Genomic DNA, 24,597 nt, shown 5'->3' with positions numbered 1-24,597 from the left:
TTTAAGATTTTATTTATTTATTTGACAGAGATCACAAGTAGGCAGAGAGACAGGCAGAGAGAGAGGAAGGGAAGCAGGCTCCCTGCTGAGCAGAGAGCCCGACTCGGGGCTCGATCCCAGGACCCTGAGATCATGGCTTTAACCCACTGAGCCACCCAGGCGCCCCAAAGGGACGACTTTTAAATCAGTTAGACTTTTTCTTAATACAGTGGTTTCCTCCATAAGCTTAAGTAAAATGCTGGCACCACTGCTGCGTGGCTTATCTGATTTACTGATCTGCTGTTGAGAAAAAGAAGGCTTTCCCTCACTTCCATCTGTCTTCCTCGCCTCCTGCAGACATTTTTCTACCACTATACTGGGTTGCCTCTGTAACTTAAATTACTACCCTCGGGGTGCCTGGCTGGCTCAGTAGAACATGTGAATCTTGATCTCAGGGTTATGAGTTCAAGCCCCATGTTGGGTTAGAGGTTCCTAAAAAGAAAGAAACTTTTTTTTTTTTTTTAAGTTTTTTTTTATACTGAAACCTCAGTTTCTCATTCCATTAGCCACTGACCATATCTGGTGGCCCTCTTTGCTCTCCCAGGGAGGTAGAGAGGTAGAGACTCCGTTTTTACCTTAACCACCCTGGGACCCGGCATCACAGCGTCTCTCTGTTGCGCATTCAGGTGCCTGAGGTCAGGGTTGGTAACTGTGGGTTCTGTTTTATGACCATAAATCCTCCATGAGTGACCCTGAGCCGGTGCTAAGAGGTAAAGACCGGAGCCCTGCATTTGCTCCCCTCAGCCATCAGGACTCTGCTGCCGCAGGACCAGTGCGGGTGGGCCATCCTTACAGGTCCTTCTCCTTGGGGCTGAGGGGGTGGTAAATGTCCTTTCCTATCTTTTATTCCCTTACGTGTTCAGAATCCATTACTTTATATTTTAGTTTGCTTCCTGTTTGACCACACTCAGAGGGGGTGGTAAATGTCCTTTCCTATCTTTTATTCTCTTACGTGTTCAGAATCCATTACTTTATATTTTAGTTTGCTTCCTATTTGACCATGCCTTTCTTGTTTAATTTGCCGGTGTTTCTGGTGTTCCTACTACATCATTTTTACTGGATATGTCCTAATATCCTGTCCAGTGCAGTGTTAGTGACGTCTTTTCATCTCTTCCCTGATGGTTGGACACTTAGGTTGTTGTCAGTTTCTCACTAACCTGAACGCTGCTATAATAAATGTTACTTCCTATTCAGCTTTCGTGCATTTGTTTCTTATGTGATGTTTGAGAGCCCAGGAATGCTGTTCCGTTTCAGCCTCCTCTGCCCGTCCCAGCTCCTTGCCATGCACTGCCTTGCTCCCTTCCCTTCAGATTGGCCCATCCTCGACGACCATGGGAGAGGTGTCTCGTGGGAGGGGTGGCCCCCGGGTGATGTCTGTCTTCCTCTTCCCAGGCTCCAAAGACCGGCCATTTCTCAGATTTGGGGCAGAAAACATCTCCAACTACACGGCCCTTCTGCTGAGCAGGGATGGCAAGATGCTCTATGTGGGTGCCCGAGAGTCCCTCTTTGCTCTCAACAGCAGTGCCAGCTTCCTGCCCGGGGGGGCGTACCAGGAGGTGAGGTGACACCCGGGGCTGGCTCGGCTGGGCAGAGGATGGCGGAGGGGCAGGTGGACGGAAAGACCGACCTTCTGGGTGTGAAGATGCTGCTGGTGGGAGAGGAGGGGCCGGGCACACCCCCATCCCCACCTGCGCGCCCCTCTTCTCTCGTTCTGCAGCTGTCGTGGAGCGCGGATGCGGATAGGAAACAGCAGTGCAGCTTCAAGGGCAAGGACCCACAGGTGAGCTAGCACGCGGAGGCCACCGGGGCCGAAGTAGGGATGGAGGGCGGCGCGCCAGACCCAGCAGGGCGGCAGGACGTGGGAGTGTGCAGCCAGCTGCGGTAGATTGGCCTTAGGCTTCAGAGATGGCCACACCTGGTTTGGTCCTGTACCGAACTGCCTTAGTGTCCCCACCTGTAAAATGGGGACACTGATGGCCTGTCTCACAGGACTTGCCATGGGGATTCAGTGAGCCAATATATTCACCCCACACCTAATCAGAACCAAATAAAGTCGGCTTCCAGCAAGAGCAGTGACTGGGTGTCGCTCCGCGGAGGGGGTACTAGGACATCTGCCTGATCCTGGTGTGGTTTGGGCCAGACCCCTTGGCGTGGGGGTCTTGTCCGGCCTGGGATTCCCCTGGAGGACTCCCCACTGTTCCCAGAGAGCCCTGGACTTGAGTTCAGACATAGATTTAAGTCCCAACCGCCCCCGACTTCTTTGAATGGGCAAACGTGCTCTGTGTCCTGGTCCTTTGAGACACAGGCAATATAGTTGTGCAGAAGAAGAAAGAGCAACAGGCCAAATGCAGCCACTTGAACTGGTAGGTCAGGCCACACCTCATTAAGAAAGTGACATGTGCATCAGGAGTTGGCTCTGGGCTACCTGGAGAAAGGGCAGGACTGGCCTTGCTCTGAGGTGCTTGGGGAGCCACCAGGGGGCTGGGCAGGGGAGCGCCATGGCTGGCATTTTTTTTTTTTTAAAGATTTTATTTATTTATTTGACAGACAGAGATCACAAGTAGGCAGAGAGGCAGGCAGAGAGAAGAGAGGGGGAAGCAGGCTCGCCACTGAGCAGAGAGCCCGATGTGGGACTCGATCTCAGGACCCTGAGATCATGACCTGAGCCAAAGGCAGTGGCTTAACTCCGTGAGTCACCCAGGTGCCCTGGCTGGCATGTTTTAAAAGGGTTGCTCTGGGGACGCCTGGGTGGCTCAGTTGGTTAAGCAGCTGCCTTCGGCTCAGGTCATGATCCCAGCGTCCTGGGATCGAGTCCCACATCGGGCTCCTTGCTTGGCAGGGAGCCTGCTTCTCCCTCTGCCTCTGCCTGCCACTCTGTCTGCCTGTGCTCACTCTCGCTTCTCTCTCTATGACAAATAAATAAATAAAAATCTTTAAAAAATAAAAATAAAAAAAAATAAAAGTGTTGCTCTGGATGCCATGGTGGAGAGTGGCCTCTGTGGGGTGTGAAAGAGGCATTGGGGCTGACCTTGAGGTTTGGAGCCTGAGCAGCTGAAAACGGAGAGGTCTTGGAAGATAAAGTTTTTGGGGAACGATTAGATATGTGGTTGGGGACACCAGGTCATCCGTGAGTCTGGGGTCCCAGGTCCTGCTCTGGGTCTTGGCTTATCTCACCAGGCAGGTGGGGAGAACCAGAGGTTTTCACTGAGGTTCCAAAAAAGACCTTCGGGGAGAAGACAGCCCAAGGGGGAGGGATTCTGTGCCCTCACTCCCACACTGAAGAGAATTTTCCCAAACACGCCGAGCCCCTGGGTTCCCCTCCAGCGCACACACTCTGTGGTCCTCAGTCAGCTCTGCCCCAGGATGCTGCTGGATTCTTATTTGCCCTGGGATTGAGGAGCACCAGAGAGCGCCCAAGCTCTCCTTGCACACCCAGCTCACCCCATCCAGGGAGGGCTTGGTGGGCGCCCCCTGACGGCATCCGTGGGCCTGACAGCCTCCTTCCTCCTCCCTCAGCGTGACTGTCAGAACTACATCAAGATCCTCCTGCCACTCAACACCACTCACCTGTTCACCTGCGGCACCGCGGCCTTCAGCCCCGTGTGCACCTATATTGTGAGTGCCCACCTCTGCCCAGGCTCCCAGAGTCTGTTGTTCCCCGGCACCCATCCCTGGTCCAGGCTGGGGCGCAGGGCACGACTTCTAGGGAGCAGTGGGTCCAGAACCCTGAGGTCCAGCCCCAGGTCTAGGGGCCCAGTTGGCCCACGGAGGGTGGGGGAAGGAGGGGCATGAGGAAACACCCCAGGCACAGAGGTCGTGGCCAGCCCCGGACTCACACCCTCCCTTGCTTCCTCAAGCTCTGCCCTGGCCTCACTCAGTTCCGCAGCCCACCTCCTCCACCCCTCCTCACACACACACACACACACACTCCTGAGTTTCTGCTTTACCACCCCTGAGCAGAGGGTGGCATTCTGAGCAGTGGGTTGGAGCTCGGGTTTGAATCATATCGGTGCCCCTTCTGAAGCCTGTCGCGTCTCTCCTGTGGTCACTGCAGCTAGTGTGCCCACCGCAGAGGGCCCCTGCCAGATGGTGCCCGCGCGGCACCCTGCGTACAGAGAAGAGGAGGATGGCGGCTTGCCTCCTGGCACGCCCCCCCCCTCCTTTCCCTCCAGGCCCACGCATTCCCCATGTGCCCCTGAGCTCTCCCATCTGCTTCCCTGCAGAGTGTGGAAAACTTCACTCTGGCACAGGACGAGGTGGGCCGCATCCTCCTGGAAGATGGCAAGGGCCGTTGTCCCTTTGACCCCAATTTCAAGTCCACGGCCCTCGTGGTTGGTGAGTGTTGGGGGCGGAGTGGCAGGATGAGTTCAGTGAGGCTCCGTGTGGGGGAGGGTAGGTGGGCAGCGTCAGTCCCAGGCCTGAGCTGGTGGGTCCCCGCCATGCTGGGTCCCAGGGGGCCCAGAGTGACCCTTGGCTGCCCTTGGGTTTGGCTTTTCCCCGTTCCCACTCCCTTCCCTGTCCACCGCAAGCGAGATGGGCAGTGCTAGGGTCACTGTGGGCCCTGGGTGGGGAGAAGGAGCCGTGGGAGGGGCCATTCCCACGGGAATGTTCTCTTGGCAGATGGTGAGCTCTACACTGGAACGGTCAGCAGCTTCCAGGGGAATGACCCGGCCATCTCCCGGAGCCAGAGCCTCCGCCCCACCAAGACCGAGAGCTCCCTCAACTGGCTCCAAGGTGAAGTCCTCCCCACGCACCCAGTGCCAGTCCCCAGAGCCCCTCAGGGCCAGGCCAGGAACAGTCTCTCGCCTATCTGGGATTCCCAGGCTGACTGCACTCCCCATTGGTCCCACAGACCCAGCGTTTGTGGCCTCGGCCTACATTCCCGAGAGCCTGGGCAGCTTGCAAGGGGACGATGACAAGATCTACTTCTTCTTCAGCGAGACTGGCCAGGAGTTTGAGTTCTTCGAGAACACCATCGTGTCCCGCATTGCCCGCATCTGCAAGGTGAGAGAACTGGGCTGCCCCGGAGACCCCGAAGCCTCCAGTCCTGGATCAGGAAGTGCCAGGAGGCCTCTTCTGTCCTCCAGGAGGAATAGCTTGACTAACTGCTTTTCTCTGTCTCCTTTTATTTTTTTTAAGGTTTTTATTTATTTATTTGAGAGAGAGAAAGAGAGAGCATGAGAAGAAGTTAGGGTCAGAGGGAGAAGCAGACTCCCTCCAAGCACAGAGCCCGATGCGGGACTCAATCCCAGGACTCCAGGATCATGACCTGAGCCGAAGGCAGTCGCCTAACCAACCGAACCACCCAGGAGCCCTCCCACTCTACCCCCCTCTTTTTTAAAAAAGATTTTATGTACTTATTTATTTGACAGAGAAAGATCACAAGTAGGCAGAGAGGCAGGCAGAGGGGCGGGGGAAGCAGGCTCCCCCCTGAGCAGAGAGCCCGATGTGGGGGCTCTGCGGGGGCTCGATCCCAGGACCCTGAGGTCATGACTTGAGCCAAAGGCAGAGGCTTAATCCACTGAGCCAGCCAGGTGCCCCTCCCTCTCTCCTTTTAAATTAACATGGCTCTTAACGTTTTTTCCTATTTAAGAAAATGCAAAAGTACAGAAAAGTACACGCAAAAATCACTTACGGTATAAAGAGGCAGGGTAGCTTTGTGACCAAAAGCAGAGACAAGCCAGGCTGCCTCAGTGCTGGCCCCACAGGTCCTGTGACCTCAGGCAAGTCCTGTGCCTTCTCATCTAGCGTCCCCATCTGTTCAGCGGGCATCGCTAGACTGGCCTCAGAGTCGTTGCATGCGCTGAATCTAGCCCCGGAAAGCTTTAGGAGTGTGGTGAGCTACAACTGCAAGAACTAAATGTTGACAGTGTCAGAGTCCTATTGCCGCACCACCGGTGATTAGAACGCTCCTTGATCTGTTTTCTTTTTTGGCACATGGGTAAATATATAGGTATTTATATGATTAAAAAACTTTTTTTTTTTTTTTTTTAAGATTTTTATTTATTTGACAGACAGATCACAAGTAGGCAGAGGGGCAGGCAGAGAGAGAGAGGAGGAGGAGGCAGGCTCACTGCTGAGCAGAGAGCCCGACATGAGGCTCGATCCCAGGACCCCGGGATCATGACCTGAGCCGAAGGCAGAGGCTTTAACCACTGAGCCACCCAGGCGCCCCACTTTCTTTTTTTTTTTTAATGATTTTATTTATTTGACAGAGATCACAAGTAGGCAGAGAGGCAGGCAGAGTGAGAAGAGGGAAGCAGACTCCCCGCCGAGTAGAGAGCCCGATGTGGGGCTCGATCCCAGGACCCTGGGATCATGACCTGAGCTGAAGGCAGAGGCTTTAACCCACTGAGCCACCCAGGCACCCCATGATTAAAAAACTTTACAAACAAGAGTTCTGCAGCATGGGTATTCAGGTGCCCCATTCGCGGGGGATCATGAACCCTTCCCCTGTGCCAGACTCCCCGTCTGTCCGCTGTGAGGAAGGCACCCTCGTGTACTCGGCCAGCCTCACGGTGATGGGACCTGGACCCTGCTGTCAAGTCTTCCTGATTCTAAATGGAACCCTGCCCTATAGCTTCCGCATGCCCCTCAGGGTGTCTGTGTAGCAACCACTGGGAGGGGCCATAGGGGGCCCCAGGCTCCCTGCCAGGGCCTGCGCATAAGCCTGGCTTCTCTCTCCCTCCCCCAGGGGGACGAGGGCGGTGAGCGGGTCCTGCAGCAGCGCTGGACATCCTTCCTGAAGGCCCAGCTGCTGTGCTCACGGCCAGAGGACGGCTTCCCGTTCAATGTGCTGCAGGATGTCTTCACGCTGAGCCCCAGCCCCCAGGACTGGCGTGACACCCTGTTCTATGGGGTCTTCACCTCCCAGTGGTATGGCCCCCAGGACCTAACCCTAACTGGAGCTGGGAGGGCGTGGGATGACTGGGACCGGGGCCCAAGAGCTGGCCGCATCTCATGCCCCAGGCTCCTGGGTTCATCCAGCCATTTCCTCTGTAGGCACAGGGGGACCACAGAGGGCTCCGCCGTCTGCGTCTTCACCATGAGGGACGTGCAGAACGCCTTCAGTGGCCTCTACAAGGAGGTGAACCGGGAGACACAGCAGTGGTACACGGTGACCCACCCAGTGCCCACACCCCGGCCCGGAGCAGTGAGTACAGGCCGCCTATGGCTTCTCTGGGTCTCTTTCCTCCTCTTGAAGTGGGACAGAAGCCCAGGGCTGCTTGTCTTACTGGGTTGGACGTGGCTATGGATGCCGGAGTGCCAGTAACCTGCCTCGGTGGGCCGCTATGCACCTGCCCAGGCACTGAAGGGTGCGCTTTTGTCCTTGTCCCTTTGCTTATGCCTCTCTCCTGCTCAGCTGTGGGCTCCTTATCTAGGGGCTGAGTGAGTGGCCCGGCTGTGAGGACATCCTCCTCCTGTCCTCGCAGCCTCATGGCTCCCTCCCAAAGCAGACCTTGAAACAAGGTCATGAGCATCAGCAGTTGGTATGGGAGGGGACTCCAGGAAGCACCATGAGGGACAGGAAAGTGAGGGGGAGCAGAGCGGAGGAAGTGTCCAAGCTGTTCCTGTCATGGGCACCTGGGTCTCAGTTCCCTGGGGCCCCAAGAAGGCACCTCCTTCTGACCCCTGGCCTAGGAAACCCGGCCAGCCAGGGCTTCCTACGAGTACTGGCAAGAGCGTGAAGGGTGGTCATGCTTCTCCAGGCCTGGGTGAGGGTGAGGGGCCTGGGCAGGAAGGGGAACCCTGCCAGCCAGGGCCCGTGGGGGCCCCATACCCAGGCTTTCCCCTTCGGCCTCCAGATCAGTGTGTTGGCTCCATGCAGCATCCAGTGACGTCCCTTGGCCTCCGGGGATGGCACATGCCCCCCTCCTGTCCACCGGGGAGGCCAGGCCAGAAGTCTTGCATCTGCAGGCTTGCCCTGCTGCATGCTGCCCTAAGCGGCCCTCCGTCTCACGCCGCCCCCTCCTCCTCCAGTGCATCACCAACAGCGCCCGGGAGAGGAAGATCAGCTCTTCCTTGCAGCTCCCAGACCGTGTGCTGAACTTCCTCAAAGACCACTTCCTGATGGACGGGCAGGTCCGCAGCCACCTGCTGCTGCTGCAGCCTCGGGCCCGCTACCAGCGTGTGGCCGTCCACCGTGTGCATGGCCTGCACCGCACCTATGATGTGCTCTTCCTGGGCACCGGTGAGTGTCGACAGCAGGGCGGGTTCAGGGTCAAAGCGCCGCGGCCACCGGGATGTGGGCCTGAGTGCCGTCCGTGTTCCAGGTGATGGCTGGCTGCACAAGGCGGTGAGCGTGGGCTCCAGGGTGCACATCATTGAGGAGCTCCAGATCTTCCCACAGGGACAGCCCGTGCAGAACCTGCTCCTGGACGCTGACAGGGTGAGCTGGTGGGGGGGCCCAGAGGAGGGAGCCAGCGTGCTCTGGTGCCCCTCTGCTGTTGACGAGCCGGCCTCGGCCAGCTTGTCCTTCCTGGCAGCAGCAGGATGGAAAGATCCAGGCTCCTGGCATAAGCCAACAGAAAGTGGGGTTCCCGGGAGCATAAGAGGAGTCTCCTTGGGGGCGTGGGCAGGTGCAGCTGCGGGTGGTGGCCCTGACCGGCCGCGCCCGCTGCTCACGCCCCCATGTCTGTGTCTGTACAGGGACTGCTCTATGCAGCCTCCTACTCCGGCGTGGTCCAGGTGCCCGTCGCCAGCTGCAGCCTGTACCAGAGCTGTGGGGACTGCGTCCTTGCCCGGGACCCCTACTGTGCATGGAGCAGTTCCAGGTGCAGACCTGTCAGCCTCTACGGGCCTGAGACGGCTTCCAGGTGAGAGCTCCTCCAGCCCTTCCTACCGCAAGTGGGACAGTTGGCCTTGGACCACCTTCCCTGGGCCCGCTGTAGAGTCCCCCGGCAGCCTCCTTTGTGGCCATGGTCCACATGGTTAGTAACTCGCTCCCCTTCTGCCTCTCCAAAGTGTGCTGGTGCAGGCCATAAGTGATGTTTGTCTTACCCATCTCTACAGCCAGGGACCTCACTTGGCAAAGAATGAAGCATCACAGCTCTGAAAAGCCTTGCAGGAGATTGTGGGCTGACGTGTGAATGTGTTTCACAAAAAAAAGTAGCTACATGACAGGCCATAAACAAACCCATTAAAAATCACTTCCAGAAGCATTAAATTGGGATGTAAGGTGTTCATATAGAAAACTTGAAAAGTAGGGGCACCTGGGTGGCTCAGTGGGTTAAGCCTCTGCCTTCAGCTCAGGTCATGATCTCAGGGTCCTGGGATCCGTATTCTCTGCTCAGCAGGGAGCCTACTTTCCCCTCCCTCTCTGCCTGTCTCTCTGCCTACTTGTGATCTCTCTCTTGTCAAATAAATAAATAAAATCTTAAAAAAAAAAGAAAAGAAAACTCAAAAAGTAGAGGTAGGTGTAAACAGAATAAAAACTATCCAAATCCCAGCACCTAGAGAGAATTGCAGTGAGATTTCGACATACAGCCTCCTAGGTTTTTTATGTATCTGTGAAATAGACAAAAATGCATGTATTTTAAAGATTTTATTTATTTATTTGACAGAGATCACAAATAGGCAGACAGGCAGGCAGGGGGAGGGGGGAAGCAGGATCCCTGCTGAGCAGAGAGCCCGATGCGGCTCCATCCGAGGACCCTGGGATCATGACCTGAGCCGAAGGCAGAGGCTTAACCCACTGAGCCACCCAGGCGCCCCAAAAATACATGTATTTTAAATAAAAATGGAACCTGTCCCACTTGCGGTGTCTTTGCTTCACACACAGGGAGACCTGGTGCCAGTTTTATGTTTCTAAGAATCCCATTTGAGCACACGCGTGTGCCCCTGGAAGGACGTGCCCAAAGGGCCACGTGCCACCATCACCACCGGCTGGTAGATGTGTCACTCTTGTAGGGTTTTCAGCGTTTGTACTTGGTTGAGTGTTTTTTAGGCTTTGTGAGTGTATCACGAGTTACTTTTATTCCTTGTTATGTTTTATCAAACAAGCACGTGCATGTGCATTGCTTTAAAAGAGGCTGAGACATGCATTAGACCAGTGGTGCTTCCAGACTTTTTCTCAAGGTCCATGTTGCTTTCGTAATGCAGGAATTGGTATAGTAGCTCGTATTTGAGATAAATACTGTGCACACGGAGGAGATGCCGGCTCAAACCTGCAGGCGTAGAATCAACCTGGGGAAGCTGCCTGCCGTTCACTCTGGCTTTGGGTCCCGCAGTCTCTGAGCCCCAGGCCCTTGTGGAGCTGCAGGGCCAGAGAAGGGCCTGTGCTGCATGGGGGCCGGGGCCCTGTGGGGGCACAGTGGTTTCCTGGCCTCTCTCTGACTCTCTTTGGTCCCCAGGCCATGGATCCAGGACATTGAGGGGGCCAACACCGGGGGTCTTTGCAATACTTCCTCACCCGGGCCCCGGTCTCCTGTACTCACGGGTGAGTTGCCCTGTGGAGGGCTGGGGCTGAAGTGGGGGGCCAGGTCTGCTGAGAAGGCCCCTGCAGGCAGTGGTGGGTGTAAACGCCTTTCCTTATGTCCTGGTCCCAGACTCAGAGTCCCAGAGTTGGGGATTACAGTCCTGAGAGAAGTGGGGCGAGCCTGGGGCTCCTGTGGATGCCAGTCCCCCCGTTACCCCGTGCCTCTTCCGTCTGCAGGTGAGAAGCGATGTGAGCAAGTTGACTTTCAGCCGAACACGGTGAAAACCTTGGCCTGCCCCCTCCTCTCCAACCTGGCCACCCGGCTCTGGCTGCACAACGGTCTCCCAGTCAACGCCTCGGCCTCCTGCCGAGTGTTGCCCACTGGGGACCTGCTGCTGGTGGGCGGCCAGCAGGAGCTTGGGGTGTTCCAGTGCTGGTCCCTGGAGGAGGGTTTCCGGCAGCTGGTGGCCTGCTACTCCCCGAAGGTGGTGGAGGACAGGGCGGCGGACCGAGGCGACCGGAGCGGCAGCATGCCTGTCATCATCAGCACGTCGCGGGTGAGCGCGCCGGCGGGCAGCAAGGCCAGCTGGGGGGTAGACAAGTCCTATTGGACCGAGTTCCTGGTGATGTGCACGCTGTTCGTGCTCGCCGTGGTGCTCCTCATTTTGTTCTTCCTCTACCGGCACTGGGGCGGCATGAAGGTCTTCCTGAAGCAGGGGGAGTGTGCCAGTGTACACCCCAAAACCCGCCCCGTGGCGCTGCCCCCTGAGACCCGGCCGCTTAATGGCGTAGGCCCCCCTAGCACTCCACTTGACCACCGAGGCTACCAGGCCCTGTCTGAGAGCTCCCCGGCGCCCCGCGTCTTCACCGAGTCTGAGAAGAGGCCGCTCAGCATCCAGGACAGCTTTGTGGAGGTGTCCCCGGTGTGCCCCCGGCCCCGGGTCCGCCTGGGTTCTGAGATCCGGGACTCCGTGGTGTGAGAACACGATGCTCGAGCAGTCCGCCCTGGCTCTGGAAGCCCCGAGTGTGCAGAGGGGACCAGCCGGACCTCTGCGGCTTGTGGAACACAGCCGCAGCGCCCGGCCCTCGGGGCCCGCGGAGCCCACCGGCCCACTGCCCTTCACCAAGCAGCGAGGCCCCCTGCGACTGGCAGCCAGGGCCCGGGAGAGCCCAGTTGCGGATGGGGGCCTGCCTGGGTGGGCAGAACAGTGCTCCCTGTGTAAAACTGAGCCCTTTGTTTAAAAAAAAAACAATTGAAAATGTGAAGCCAGTGAGAATGAGACATCGCAGAATGCCACGTGCGCCAGCCGCCCTGCCACACGGCCTCAGAGGCATGGCGCGCTCACCCAGTCTGAGACAGAGCTGGCTGTCCCCACTGGCTGGCCTCTTCCACCTCCTGCCTTATCCCACAGCCACCGGTAGCCCCTCGTCCCCACAGAAGCAGGGGGCAGCTCGGGCTTTGTGGGTCCTGCCTTGCCAGCTGGCCAGCTCGTCAACAGCCATCATCCCATCACCTCAGGGACCAGAGGGCCACACTGCCACTGCAGCCCCTCACAAGGCCTTGGGCTCAGACTCACCTGCTGGACCTTTCCGGCCTGTATCAGGCTGTGGCCACGCGCAAGAGGGGCAGCGTGAGCCCAGGAGAGAGTTTAGGACAATGGACACCCTTTCCCTCGGAGTCTAGGAAGAACTGGTGCCTTCCTCCCTCCATCCCAGCCTGTGAACCTGTGTGTCCCTTTGGCTCACATCCCCTCTGGACTCCTCCCCAGACCCCATTCCCCGCTTCCTCCCCTTCACCTTGCCTGCTCCCACTCAAAGTGATGGTGACACTGCCCAGCACAGGAGCCCTAAGTTTATGTGGGTTTTATATTTTTTTAAATAAGATGCACTTTACTTTTTTTTTTTTTTTTTTAAATAAAATCTAAAGAACAGAAACAGAATCCTGGCCCTTCCTCTCAAAGGACTGTTACTCTTTGAGGTTGGTCCAGTGCTCTGTGTTTTGGGGAGTAGTTCTGAGCCTCCGCTTTCCAGAGGCTAGTGGCCCAGAGCCACCCTGGTCTGGTCGACGTCATCTCCCAGTGGAGCGTGGTCCTGCAAGTGGGAAGTTTAATGCACTGATGGGAGGGGCAAAAAAATTCATTCGTTTTCCATCAACCCCTTACTTTGCACCTCCCCCAGTTTGGTTCAGGGTGGGAACACAGGATCAGGGTGGGGGGGGGGTTGTCATGGTTTTTTTAAAATTATTTTTAAAATGTTTATTTTTTTAAATGATCACACAGTGAAACTGGTGGTTTTTCTTTTGGGACACAGTTGTCTGAATTTTCATGTGTAGAAATTCTATAAGCACCACTGGGAGGAGTTGCACTTGTCCCGCTACCCCGTCCTGCTCACACCCTCATGAGGGCCGGGCCGGGAGGGCTACGGTCTCACTTCCTGCTGGCCCTTTAGATCCTGTTCTTCCCAGGAGGACCAAAGGCTCCTGGAAGTCCGGTCCTTCCTCATACCAGTGCTTCTAGTATCACGCAAAGGGTCAAAATGTCTAAACTTTTATTACAGAAGAGTAGAACACAAACAGAGCGATGACAATGACAGAAGGAGAGAGGCCCTGGCATGGAGGGCCTTCTCCTTCCTGGAGCGGGACTGCACGGCCGCCAGCTCTGGGTTAGGCCAGCTTGGCCGGCCCTGGCAACACAGGCATGACCTTGACCACAGCTCAGCAGTGGAAAGCCTCTTGGACGGGGTGCTTGCTGGGACACACGCTGTGGCTCCTGTCACAGGACAATCTTAAAGGAGCTGAACAAGAGAAGAGTGGGTCATGTTTTCTGCTGGAACAGGAGGGAACAGGCTAGCCCCAAGTTTGCCCACATCTTCCCTACAACCCTTCAGAATGGGCTGTCCCACATCTGTCCCTCCCCTTTGGCATTAAAGCTGCCCTGAGACACAGAGGAACTGGAGAGACGGCTCAGCCTGGCTGCCACCCCCCATGCTAACATCCCAGACACAGGTGCAGCAGGTGGGGACCCAGAATACTGGGGACCATGACCATTGTACCTGGCAAAGTCCGGTGACCGGGAGATGACGTGCTGAAACTCTGAGAGGTTGATGGTGCCATCCCTGTCAATGTCGGACTCTTCCAGGATCTGGGGGAGGGAGAGCTTCAGGCCAAGTCCCTGTCCTTCCCTCCTGCTCCCTGGCCTGGCCCAGCTACTCACATTATCAATGAGCTGTTTCATCTCTGAAGCACTAAGCCGTGTGTCCTCGCCCTGTCCTGTGAGGCAGTTCACGAGGTGACTCAAGTCTTCTCGGTTCAAGGTTCCATCATCATCAAAGTCTAGAGACAGACACAGGAAGCCAGAAAGAATCTGGTCAGGGTGAGCTCCCAGGCTCCGGAGCGATACACCACCGCCAGGACCATGTGGGGACAGGCCGTGTCCCACCAAGTTGCTCCTGGCTCTCACCGAAGATGCGGAAGGCATAGTGGGACTTGATGTCTGGAGTTGCTGTGTCACTGAACACACTGAGAAGGTCCAGGAAGTCCTCAAAACTCAGGCTGTCCCTGGCCGGGGATGTGGAGAAGACCCTGCAGATTCGTTCCTTGAAGGGGTTGGCCTAGGCAAGAGAGCCTTGTGTGAAGGCCACAGATGCAGCCCAGGTCACACGCTCCTCAGACCCCACCAAGAACTGGAGGGAGCAGTTCACGGAACCCGCTCTGTGAGCTCAGGCTCACAGGAGAGAAGGATCAGTCTTTTAGGGCCAGCCTGGAGGGCAGGAGGACCATCTGACTAAGGGAAGGGACAGGAATGGTTTCATGTGAGTCAGTTTAACCCAAAGGCAGGTCTAGGGGCAGAGAAGGAAGATGAAAGCATCCTAAGGGAAGAGAATAAGATGGGCTGGTTACTTTAAACACGTTTACTTCAACACTCACTGTTATAGGCCCTTTGCATAAAAATTTTCACAGCAGGGGCACCCCGGGTGGCTCAGTCAGTGGTCAGACTCTTGATCTCGGCTCAGGGTTGTGATCTCAGGGTCATGAGATCAAGCCCCTCTCCAGGCTCCGTGTGGGGTTGGCTTGTCCCTCTCCCTGCCCCTCTCCCCCACTCTCAAATAAGTAAAAATCTTTATAAAATGTTTTTTGGTTTTTTTTTTTTTTAAGATTTTATGTATTTGGGGCGCCTGGGTGGCTCAGTGGGTTGAGCCTCTGCCTTCGGCTCGGGTCATGGTCTCGGGGTCCTGGGATCGAGCCCCGCATCGGGCTGTCTGCTCAACGGGGAGCCTGCTTCCCCCCTCTCTGCCTGCCTCTCTGCCTACTTGTGATTTCTCTGTCAAATAAATAAAATTTTTTAAAAAAATATTTTATTTATTTGTCAGAGAAAGAGAGTGTGCACAAGCAGTGAGAGCAGCAGGCTCCCCGCTGAGCAGAGAGCCTGATGTGGGACTCGACCCCAGGACCCTGGGATCATGACCTGAGCCGAAGGCAGATGCTTAACCGACTGAGCCACCCAGGCGTCCCTAAAAAATGTTTTTCACAGCAACCCTACAGAGAGGCAATCAGCCTCTGGAATAGGGTTTCTCAAACCTTAATTGGGTAGCTCAACTCCTTTTAAAGGACAAAACTACTTTGATTCTCCAAGAGTATGTCCAAGAATCCCAGTTTGCAAAACACCCCGCTGGTTAATTCCACCAGGTGATTTTGGTAAAGCCCTCTTCCCCAGAAAATTAGGGCTAAATAAAGAGAAAACCATAACGGGGACCGGTGACCACATGATCTCAAGAGGAACAGCAGAGGGAGAGTGGGGGACTGGCACCTTGAGCTCTGGAAGGCTGAGGATCTGCTCCAAGGACACTCGTATCTGCAACGACTCCTCCACGCTCCGGTGCTCTGGGGGAAGCAGCTCACAAAACCGCCTGTGGGCTCTGGCAGAAGAGGAACTTGTTGGCAAACCTTTCTGTGTGTATTACATCCCCACTCCTTGCTTCGTTACCCATTATAAACCGGGTGAGGAGCTAAGGCACATGCACAGAACTTCTCAGTCAGCAGGCATAGGCCAAAGGGAGACACATATGTAGTCCCATGTGTAGAATCCAAATGTCTCCAGACCTCAGGCTGAGAGTGCATTCATGCCATGGGTATTTACTGAGGGTCTAATGTGTGCCAGTCACTGTACTGGGCATAGGTTCTAAAGCTCCCAGAGGAATGGAGAGGCTGCAGAAGGAGCCAGAAGTTGGCCCTGAAAAGCAGGGAGAAAAGAGTAAAATTGAAATCTCTTTCCCGTTTCACTCCAGGAATCTCCAGCTCTTCAAAGCCTTCCTCTTTTTAGTAACCACCCGAAACGATCTCTTCCTCAGCCCTTCCCTCCTTCCCGCTGGCGTTATCTTTGCCAAGGCAAGCCAAGGAATCTCCTCACTCAGGTGCCTTCACCACAAAAAGCTGGCACGCGGCTAGGAAGGGGGTTCCAGCTCGAGTTCAAATCCTCTTACTTGGAGTGTAAGTAACTTTGGTAACTTAGGGAAGTTACCAAACTTCTCTGAAACCTGTGTCATTGTCCCAGTACCTCCCACCTGAGGATTAAATTAGGTAATGTAGGCAACCAACCACTTCCAAGTGCTCAGTAAGCGTTAACGGTTACTGTGTTAATTCAGATCGAGTTACCAGGAGCCAAGTTCCCGGTAGGCGAAGTCCGCGGAGAGTCACAGCAGCCCCTGCCCGGCTGGGGGCAGGAAGTTCGGTCATGCACAAGGCATCGGGGCGTAGGCCCCGGGGCACCCAGCGGGGCCCGAGGCTGCGAGGTGGCTACCAGCGGTGCGCAGCGGGGTTGGCGGGGCGGGGGGGGGGGCCGAAACAGCAGGAGGGCGGGGAGGGCGGGGCGGGCAGAGGACACTGCCCGGGACGGGGCCCGGGAGCCGGCTCCCGCTCGGCCGCGGACCGCAGGCAGGCCCCTGTCCCTCCCTCTGGGGGACCTGCCGTTTGCCCGTCTGCGGACAGAGCCCCCCCCGAAGCCGCCTCTAGAGGATCCGGGAGCTGAAGTTCGACAGGGCACTTACAGGAGGATCTCCTGCTTGGTCAGGAACGTCAAGTCCTGGAAGGCAAAACGGAAGGGGTTCAGCGAGCCTCCCGGAGGCCACGCCCGCTCTGCCGCCGGCCCCGGGACCCGGCTCCCCAGCGCAGGCCCGCGCGCAAACTCCCCCGGACCTGCGTCCCGCGCACCTGGTATTCCGCCAACAGCTCCTTGGACAGGCGACTGCCCGAGCTCCCCATCGTCGCGCCGCGCGCACAGCTCCGCCAACTTGCCTCGGGGCGCCGGCAACTTTTCCACTTCCGCCCTCGGGCCGCGTCACTGCTCGGTCCCCGCGGCAACCGCTCCTGGGGCCACCGCCCCCGGGCCCGCCCCCTCCTTAAAGTGCCCAGGCGCTCCCTGCCGGGTTCCGCCCGCCAGCTCCCGGCTCCCGGCTGTCCTTGGCGAGCTGGAGGCGGGGCCCGGAGCGTCCGGGGCGGAGCCCAGGCCGCACGGCCCCGCCTCCGGAGTGGGCGGGGCGAGCCCCGCCGCGTGCGAGCGGCCGGACTGCGCATGCGTTTGGGACGCCACAGCCTCGCCATGGCCCGGCCAGGAGCTTGCGGCGAGTGTCGCGTTGCGTCCTTCTCTACTGCTGTCGGTGGTGCGGCGGCCTTCGGCGCGGTCGGGGCCCAAGGGAACTACCTGGAACCTGGAAATCCGGAAAGCTCGAGACTCGCTACGTGGCCGAAGCGCGGCGAGGACTTTTACATCCAGACGTTGGCGCTCGCCCTCGCCACACGTGTTGTAGCCCGCATCCCACCTCCAGAAATGACCAGAACCTTGCGGCCCACTGAGGGTGTGCGCTGAGGGTCTGCAGACTGCAGAGCCGTGCATAGTGATCTTCAAATTTCACAAGAGGCCTGCAGGGTAGGTTCCCGTTTTACAAATGTGGAAAACAGGTCCGCGGGAAGGATTCAGGTGATTTGTCCCTACTGTCATTTAGAAGGCGGTCACCCCGGTCTAAGGCTCTTCTCAAGGGTCCCTGTGACTGTAGACCTCACTAGAGCCGGCAGGGACTGAGGCTGACTTGTTTGCTCTTGTGCCCTCTCAACCCCTAGGACAACGCTCGGCCCAGAGCAGGCTCTCAGCAAACTGGATACGTGAATGCGGGAACGAACCTCCACTGTTCCAGAAGGTGAGGATTCCAGGCTGAGGGAGGAGGTGGAGGTGAGATTAATTCTTTTGTTTTCAGCTTTATTGATGTGTATTTGACAGCATTGTGGGGATTAGTTCTTGATTCTCCTGATTCATTCTACTTGCTGATCTTCGTAAAGTTTAGATCGGATCATGGTCATTTCGGTTTAAAACTAATAAATGGTTGAAAACCGGAATACTGGCCCTCTGAAATCTGACTTCAGCCTCTCTGCTCTCTTCCCTTGGCTTTCTGGGTTCCCTCCCGGCACAGTGGACTCTCAGTGCCTCTTCCATAATAGCCTTGGGGAAGCCTCTCCTGGTTCTCTAGAATAGATTAAGAATCCTCAGGTTGGCAACTTAATGTTTACGTGGCTGTTGATTGGGTAGTGTCTGTCCCGTCCCTCCCTCCCCCAAGAGCTCCGAGAATTGTGATCTGCAGGATCGAGAATTGTGATCTGCAGGATCTAATAGGTGGCCGTTGTTGAGTAAATGTTTGCTGAGTGACCTTAGCTTCCCCAGCACTCAGCAAGGTGTTCATCTGAGAGTGGCTTTAGGAAGACTCCCTGTCTCAATATGGGAGTCCCCAACACCATTGTGGAAACACTCCATTCCAGGAAGTAGAGAGAGGCTGCAAAGTACTGAGAACACCAAAACCAGTCAAAATGAGTATAGTTCCGTCCCAACCTAATCATCTTGACAGGAGGCTCTTTGTGTACAAGAGATTGGTTAGTAAAAGAGGAGACGAAGAACAGGAAGCTGTCGTTGTGTCCCCTAGACTGAGGGGAGGGAGCACTGGCCAGCCAAGGCCTGTCCCTGGACTTCCTGGTGATACTGTGTCTCTTCGAAGTGAAGATGTGGGAATTGGCCCTGTGCCATGGTGACCAGCTGTGACACAGATCTCTCAGCCACCTCGCTCGGTGCTGAACCCTTCCTTGAACAGCCTTCTGATTATAATTTCGCTTCCTGGTAGATTTTTTTTTTTTTTTTTTTTGAGATTTTATTTATTTATTTGGCAGACAGCTCACAAGTAGGCAGAGAGGCAGGCAGAGAGGGGTGGGGGGAAGCAGGCTCCCTGCTGAGCAGAGAGCCTGATGTGGGGCTCAATCCCAGGACCCCGAGATCATGACCTGAGCCGAAGGCAGAGGCTTAATCCACTGAGACACCCAGGCGCCCCCCTGGTAGATTTTTGTACAGAAGAGGAACTATCCGGATTAGCCAATAGGAACATTTCGCGCTTTTTGGCATGTTTCTCATTATAAGTTACTGAATAGGCATTCTGAGTCTGTTTAGCATAATGCCCTGCCTGTGCTAGACCAACTCTTGAAACAGTGTAAAACTGAGTTGCTGAAATACTTTTAAAAACAGCTTCTAGTATTTCTTGTTATGAATTTTTTTTTAAGATTTTATGTATTTATTTATTTGACAGGCAGAGATCACAAGTAGGCAGAGTAGCAGGCAGAGAGAAAGAAAGGGAAGCAGGCTCCCTGCTGAGCAGAGAGCCCCATGCAGAGCTCCATCCCAGGACCCTGGGATCATGACCTGAGCCAAAGGCAGAGGCTTTAACCCACTGAGCCACCCAGAGGCCCCAACTGCTCCTTGTTGTGAAATTATTTTATTAGTTAGATCTCTTCAAGTTTTGTTCATAACTACCAACTCTTGGATTTGAATTCCACTTTTTTTTTTTAAGACATCTTTTCCCTGTTCATAATATTATTTCCTTCTTCCTGTTTTCCTTGGGACATGAGATAGGAGAACCACACCAGGTTTCCCCGAGGGGGTGACATTTGACCTGAGACTTGAAGGGGACAGTCCTGTGAAGAAAATCTGCGAAAAGGGTATATTGTAGGCAGGGACCCCAGAAAGCACCAAGGCCCTGAACTGGAACAAGTTCAGTAAGTGAGGAGTTGAGTAGACGAGGGGAAGAGTGGAATGAGAGGGCTTGAGAGTGGGCGCACAGCTAAGCCTTATGGACTTCATTCTAGGGGCTCAAGGTCACATCCCTAGTGACTAGTAGAACAGGAATTCAAACATCTGATTCGCCTGTAAGGCCTAATCTCTCACCTTTGTCCCAGGATGATGCCCAGTTCACAGGCTTGTTGTGAAGGTAGGTCGTCTGAGAGAACATAGAGGGCACCCAACCCATGCCTGGCACAAGGTAAACATGCGACCAGTGTTCCCTTGCTCCTGGTTTTCGTGGAAAGGTTTGATCCTGTGACATGATCACTGCTGATTGATCACTCTAAAGTGTTCTCTAGTCACAGGTAATGCTTTGTGCCTACTAGTTCACTTTAATGTAAATATGACTGTGCCCACTTTCTGTTGATCAGTACGTCTTTACTCGTATATTTAGCCTCCTGGTGTCATCTTGGTCCTGGGTCCTTGGTCCTAGTCCCAAAATTAAAATGCTACTTCATATTTGTATCTGGTCCATGCCTTACCCTTGACCTCCAGGTTTGACTGTCAGCTGCCTCCACCACTTCTTGGATGCTCAGGCTGTATCTCAAGCTTAGTCATCAAAACTGAATTCTCCAATCCCCCCGCTTCTTCTAAATCAATCTGGTCCCACCCCCACCCCTCCCTCAGTCCCTCCAGCTCGATAAAGGCCACCGTGATGTACCTCATTCCTGAAGCTGAGACCCTCTCAGTTCTTCCCAGTGCTCAGTCCCCTTAGCCCCCCCCTTTTTTTTTTAAGTATTTTATTTATTTATTTGACAGAGAGAGAGATAGTGAGAGAGGGAGCACAAGCAGGGGGAGAGGGAGAAGCAGGCTTCCCATGGAGCAGGGACCATGGGAATACCCTGGGACCATGACCTGAGCCCAAGGCAGACGTTTAACAATTGAGCCATCCAGGCACCCCATATTAAAAACAGAGAGAGAGAGAGAGAGAAGTTTACTCAATATACATAACTTTTTTTTTTTTTAATTTTATTTATTTATTTGAGAGAGAGACGGTGAGAAAGAGCGTGAGCGAGGAGAAGGTCAGAGGGAGAAGCAGACTCCCCATGGAGCTGGGAGCCCGATGTGGGACTCGATCCCGGGACCCCGGGATCATGACCTGAGCCGAAGGCAGTCGTCCAACCAACTGAGCCACCCAGGCGTCCCTATACATAACCTTTAAAAGAAAAAGTGGGGCGCCTGGATGGCTCAGTGGGTTAAAGCCTTTGCCTTCAGCTCGGGTCATGACCCCGGGGTTCTGGGATTGAGCCCTGCGTCGGACTCTCTGCTCGGTGGGGAGCCTGTTTCCCTCTCTCTCTCTCTGCCTGCCTCTCTGCCTACCTGTGATCTCTGTCTGTGAAATAAATAAATAAAATCTTTTAAAAATAAATAAATAAAAGAAAAGGTATTTTTTAATTTAGCGGAAATGAATGCTAATCTAGAGGTGATGGAATCATGAGTATTTCCATGTTTTCAAAATATTTTCCCAAAGGCATAGATTGTTTTTGTAATCGGAACAAGAAGTAAAAATTTATTTGAAACTCAATATGGGATCTCTGAAAATGGGGCGGTGCCCTGTATTTTTCACCTCTTAGGATTGTTTCAGGTCACCGCCATGGCCGCTGCACAGGATTCAAATGAGATTTCCTATTTGCTCCCTCCAAACCGTAAGGACTGGGAAGAGCAAGGTGTTCCCGACTTTGTCTACCAGCAGAAGGAACTTCTGGAAGGGATTCAGTGGCCAAGGACCGCACCCAGCCTCCGGGACAGGACACCGGGATCTCGCTTCGACTCTGCTCTCTGCACCGCCTGGAGACAGCGGATGGAACTGGGGCTCTTCCGCTACCGCCTTGGGGAGCTGCAGACCCAGACCCTCCCTGGTGTGGTGGGTTTTGTGGCTCAGCTGAATGTGGAGCGAGGTGTGCAGAGGAGGCGCCCCCAGAACATCTGGAGTGTGAAGCAGGCATTTGACCCCGAACAGTTTAACTTCAACAAGATCCGGCCGGGAGAAGTCCTCTTCCGTTTGCTCCAGGAGCCCGATCTCCCAGGTGCTCTCCAGCAAGAGGACATCCTCGTCATGATCAATGTCAGCCCCTTGGAGTGGGGCCACGTGCTGCTGGTTCCCGAGCCCACCCGGGGGCTCCCCCAGCGCCTGCTGCCAGGTGCACTGAGGGCCGGCGTCGAGGCTGTGCTGCTGAGCTCACACCCAGGCTTCCGCGTCGGCTTCAACAGCCTGGGTGGCTTGGCCTCGGTGAACCACCTGCACCTGCACGGGTATTACCTGGCTCACAGACTGCCCGTGGAAGGGGCACCGAGCGAGCCCCTGGACCCTGGGGGCCGTTTGCACCTGCTCCGGGCCCTCCCCGCTCCCGGCTTCCTCTTCTACACAAGTGGGCCAGGGCCTGACTTGGAAGCCCTCGTAGGCAGGGTATGTCGGGCCACTGACTACCTGACAGACCATGAGATTGCCCATAATTTGTTTGTGACCCGGGGGGCCCCACCTGGAAAGACATCACCATCCTCCGCTCTCACAGGCATCCGAGTAATTCTGTGGGCCCGGAAGTCCAGCTTTGGGGTAAAGGAGGGCGAGGCGTTCAATGTCGCCCTCTGTGAGCTGGCTGGGCACCTCCCCATCAAAACGTCCCAGGATTTCGGCAGTCTGACGGAGGCGGCTGCTCTGTCCCTCATTCGAGACTGTCTGCTGCCCCCAGCCCAGGCAGAGGAAGTACAGGCAGCGCTGGTGGCCTTGATTGCCCAGGATGAACAGTAATCCTTCTAGAAGTATGTATTTTCTACCAGGTCTAAGTCCCTTTCCAGAAAGCTGTCCACAGTGGTCGCTTGGGGTTCCATGGCTGCTGCCTTACCCGCTTACCCCCAGGGGGAGGGGTAAAGAACTATTAAGTGTTCTCTGTAAAGAGAAGAAACCTTAGAATAAATTGAATGATTGCACCGTCATGAATGTATCTGCTTCTCATTTTTCTTCTTAGGCAAGCTTCAGGGATGTCAAACCTGTTACTAGGGAGGAAGTATGGGGGCGACTGGGTGGCTCAGTCCATGAGGCGCCCAGACTCTTGATTTCAGCTCAGGTCACGATCTGGGTTGTGCGATCCAGCCCCGCATCGGGCCCAGTGCAGAGTCTGCTTGAGGTTCTCTCCCTCTGCCCACCGCCCCCTACCACATATGCATACTTGTGTTCTCTCTCTCTGAAATAAAATCTTTTTAGAAAATAAACAAATAGAGCATGCACAAGAGTTACATATCCTGGGGTGCCTGGGTGGCTAAGTCAGTTGAGCGTCTGCCTTCGGCTCAGGTCGTGATCCCAGGCTCCTGGGATAGAGCCCCTTGTTGGGCTCCCTGCTCGGTGAAGAGTCTGCTTCTCCCTCTCCCTCTGCCTGCCTCTTCTACTGTGTGTGTGCTCACTCGCTCTCTCATAAATAAAAATACTAAAAAAGAGTTAAGTGGGGTGCCTGGTTGGCTCAGTTGTTAAGTATCTGCCTTCGGCTCAGGTTGTGTTCCCAGGATCCTAGGATCAAGCCCCACATCAGGTTCCCTCCTCTTGAGAGAAGCCTGCTTCTCCCCCTCCCACTCCTCCTGCTGGTGGTCTCTGTTCTCACTGTCTCTCTCTCTGAAATAAATTAATAGAATCTTTAAAAAAAGTTACATATTCCTGACGATATATATAGACTTTTCCTTTCATATCAAGCCTTGGCAAAGTGATAGTTAAAGTGCCTCAGGCATTGTGTCCCCGCTTCCTCTGCCCTCGCCTCTGCCAGTTCTCCCTTCTCGAGCCACCAGTGACCATTTCTTCATCCCTCCCCTCCCCTGGGTCTTACTCCCCCAGAGCCCCTACTTAGAGCACCTTTCCCCGGCCCGGCCAGCCTTGAATTTCCCTCCAGCCCCCAGCACGGAGTTGAGTGTTCCTCACGCACGTCACCTCATGTAAGAAAAGGCATCTTCACAACTTGAGTACCGCCATATAATGAGGAGAGGCTGGCAGAGTGGAGGCAACTTGTCTGAGCCCGTACAGCTCACACGCGGTGGGGTCAGGACCGCAGCACCAGTGGTCCGCTGCCAGAAGCTGCCTCTCTAGGCATCGGCTCGACTCACTTGGTGGTGGTGGTGTCCTTAACAGCTGATGAGCCCTGAGCTGAGGTTCAGGTTCCTGCGTAGCTGGCTTTCTCCATCCTGGCCTCGTCTGAAGTTTTTGTTTTTTTTTTTTTAAAGATTTTATTTATTTATTTGACAGACAGAGATCACAAGTAGGCAGAGAGAGAGAGAGAGAGGAAGGGAAGCAGGCTCCCTGCTGAGCAGAGAGCCCCATGTGGGGCTCAATCCCGGGACCCTGAGACCATGGCCTGAGCCAAAGGCAGAGGCTTAACCCAGTGAGCCACCCAGGCGCCCCTCGTCTGAAGTTTTTATATAGAATTTTAGAGTTTTATATCCCAGAAGGTGTTACAAGGTCCCACTGAGTTAAGGCAGAATATGTACCACCAAAAAAAAAAAGTTTATAAGAAAAGTTTAATATTTACATTTAAATATTATATATTTGACATTTAAATTCCTATTAAAAAAAACTTGGGGTCGACCTCCTCTTTCCGGCACTTTGCAGTAATTTTAGCTTATGTTCCTTTCTGTGAGCCTTTGCATATACAAGCTCCGCTAACATCACTTTGTTTTGCTCCCTCAGTCTGAAGGAAGTGCAAATAACTGTTACAGCAAAGTGGACTTTGTGTCCCAGGTGATGAGCCCAAATACCAGGTTTTTACCCCAGGACTGCTGTTCAGAGGAAAGCCTTCTCTGGCCAAACTAAGTTTTTCCATAAGATGGGGTGGGGGTGGGGGAGCAGATAGGTTTTCTTTATGGTGGTACATCTCAGCTGTTTATATAGCTCGTGAATTGTGAAGAAGGGGATTTAGAAGCTTTTCCTAACACTTAGGGGACCCTCTATACTCCCCTTCGAGCACCCTAGAAAGATAGGAAGGCGTGATCCAGCCCAGCGCCCCTCCACCTCTGCTTGCT

The 24,597-nt window shown here is 54.9% G+C and overlaps 3 protein-coding genes across 10 annotated transcripts in view; 2 read left to right on the top strand and 1 right to left on the bottom strand.

Annotated features, from left to right (window-relative positions):
• The window catches only part of SEMA4B (semaphorin 4B), a 37,667-nt gene extending 25,271 nt beyond the window's left edge, over positions 1-12,396 (top strand). Inside the window, exons 4-16 of the mRNA XM_047739318.1 lie at positions 1,432-1,595; positions 1,757-1,819; positions 3,556-3,654; positions 4,263-4,374; positions 4,660-4,773; positions 4,892-5,043; positions 6,734-6,915; positions 7,042-7,192; positions 8,020-8,230; positions 8,313-8,428; positions 8,689-8,855; positions 10,392-10,477; positions 10,694-12,396. Coding sequence (XP_047595274.1) covers positions 1,432-1,595; positions 1,757-1,819; positions 3,556-3,654; positions 4,263-4,374; positions 4,660-4,773; positions 4,892-5,043; positions 6,734-6,915; positions 7,042-7,192; positions 8,020-8,230; positions 8,313-8,428; positions 8,689-8,855; positions 10,392-10,477; positions 10,694-11,436 — 2,360 coding nt within the window. The 3' untranslated portion in view covers positions 11,437-12,396. The remainder of the gene's footprint in view (positions 1-1,431; positions 1,596-1,756; positions 1,820-3,555; positions 3,655-4,262; positions 4,375-4,659; positions 4,774-4,891; positions 5,044-6,733; positions 6,916-7,041; positions 7,193-8,019; positions 8,231-8,312; positions 8,429-8,688; positions 8,856-10,391; positions 10,478-10,693) is intronic.
• A 590-nt stretch (positions 12,397-12,986) lies between these two features.
• Positions 12,987-16,919, bottom strand: CIB1 (calcium and integrin binding 1). Of its 2 annotated transcripts, none has more exons than XM_047739328.1 (7): positions 16,662-16,919; positions 16,499-16,533; positions 15,262-15,370; positions 13,915-14,065; positions 13,669-13,787; positions 13,508-13,596; positions 12,987-13,278 (listed from the first exon to the last, which is right to left on the bottom strand). In XM_047739328.1, exons 1-7 carry the CDS (start codon positions 16,710-16,712, stop codon positions 13,170-13,172), a joined length of 663 nt encoding a protein of 220 aa, XP_047595284.1. In that variant the 5' UTR covers positions 16,713-16,919; the 3' UTR covers positions 12,987-13,169. The 2 variants fall into 2 exon arrangements, with proteins under 2 accessions (XP_047595284.1, XP_047595285.1); XM_047739329.1 differs by having other exon boundaries at positions 12,987-13,249; positions 16,662-16,913.
• Positions 16,920-17,007: 88 nt separating this feature from the next.
• Positions 17,008-22,533, top strand: GDPGP1 (GDP-D-glucose phosphorylase 1). 7 transcript variants are annotated; one of them, XM_047739324.1, is made up of 3 exons: positions 17,008-17,376; positions 17,561-17,676; positions 21,251-22,533. In XM_047739324.1, the coding sequence occupies exons 2-3, from the start codon at positions 17,614-17,616 to the stop codon at positions 22,346-22,348; spliced, it is 1,161 nt and encodes a 386-aa protein (XP_047595280.1). In that variant the 5' UTR covers positions 17,008-17,376; positions 17,561-17,613; the 3' UTR covers positions 22,349-22,533. The 7 variants fall into 7 exon arrangements, with proteins under 7 accessions (XP_047595280.1, XP_047595277.1, XP_047595275.1 ...); XM_047739321.1 differs by having other exon boundaries at positions 17,009-17,376; positions 17,568-17,676; positions 21,185-22,533; XM_047739319.1 differs by having other exon boundaries at positions 17,009-17,376; positions 21,185-22,533.
• Positions 22,534-24,597: the final 2,064 nt, after the last annotated feature.

Source organism: Lutra lutra, chromosome 7, assembly GCF_902655055.1.
Source record: "Lutra lutra chromosome 7, mLutLut1.2, whole genome shotgun sequence".
Taxonomy (NCBI): domain Eukaryota; kingdom Metazoa; phylum Chordata; class Mammalia; order Carnivora; family Mustelidae; genus Lutra; species Lutra lutra.
This window is presented reverse-complemented; position numbering and strand designations above follow the sequence as displayed.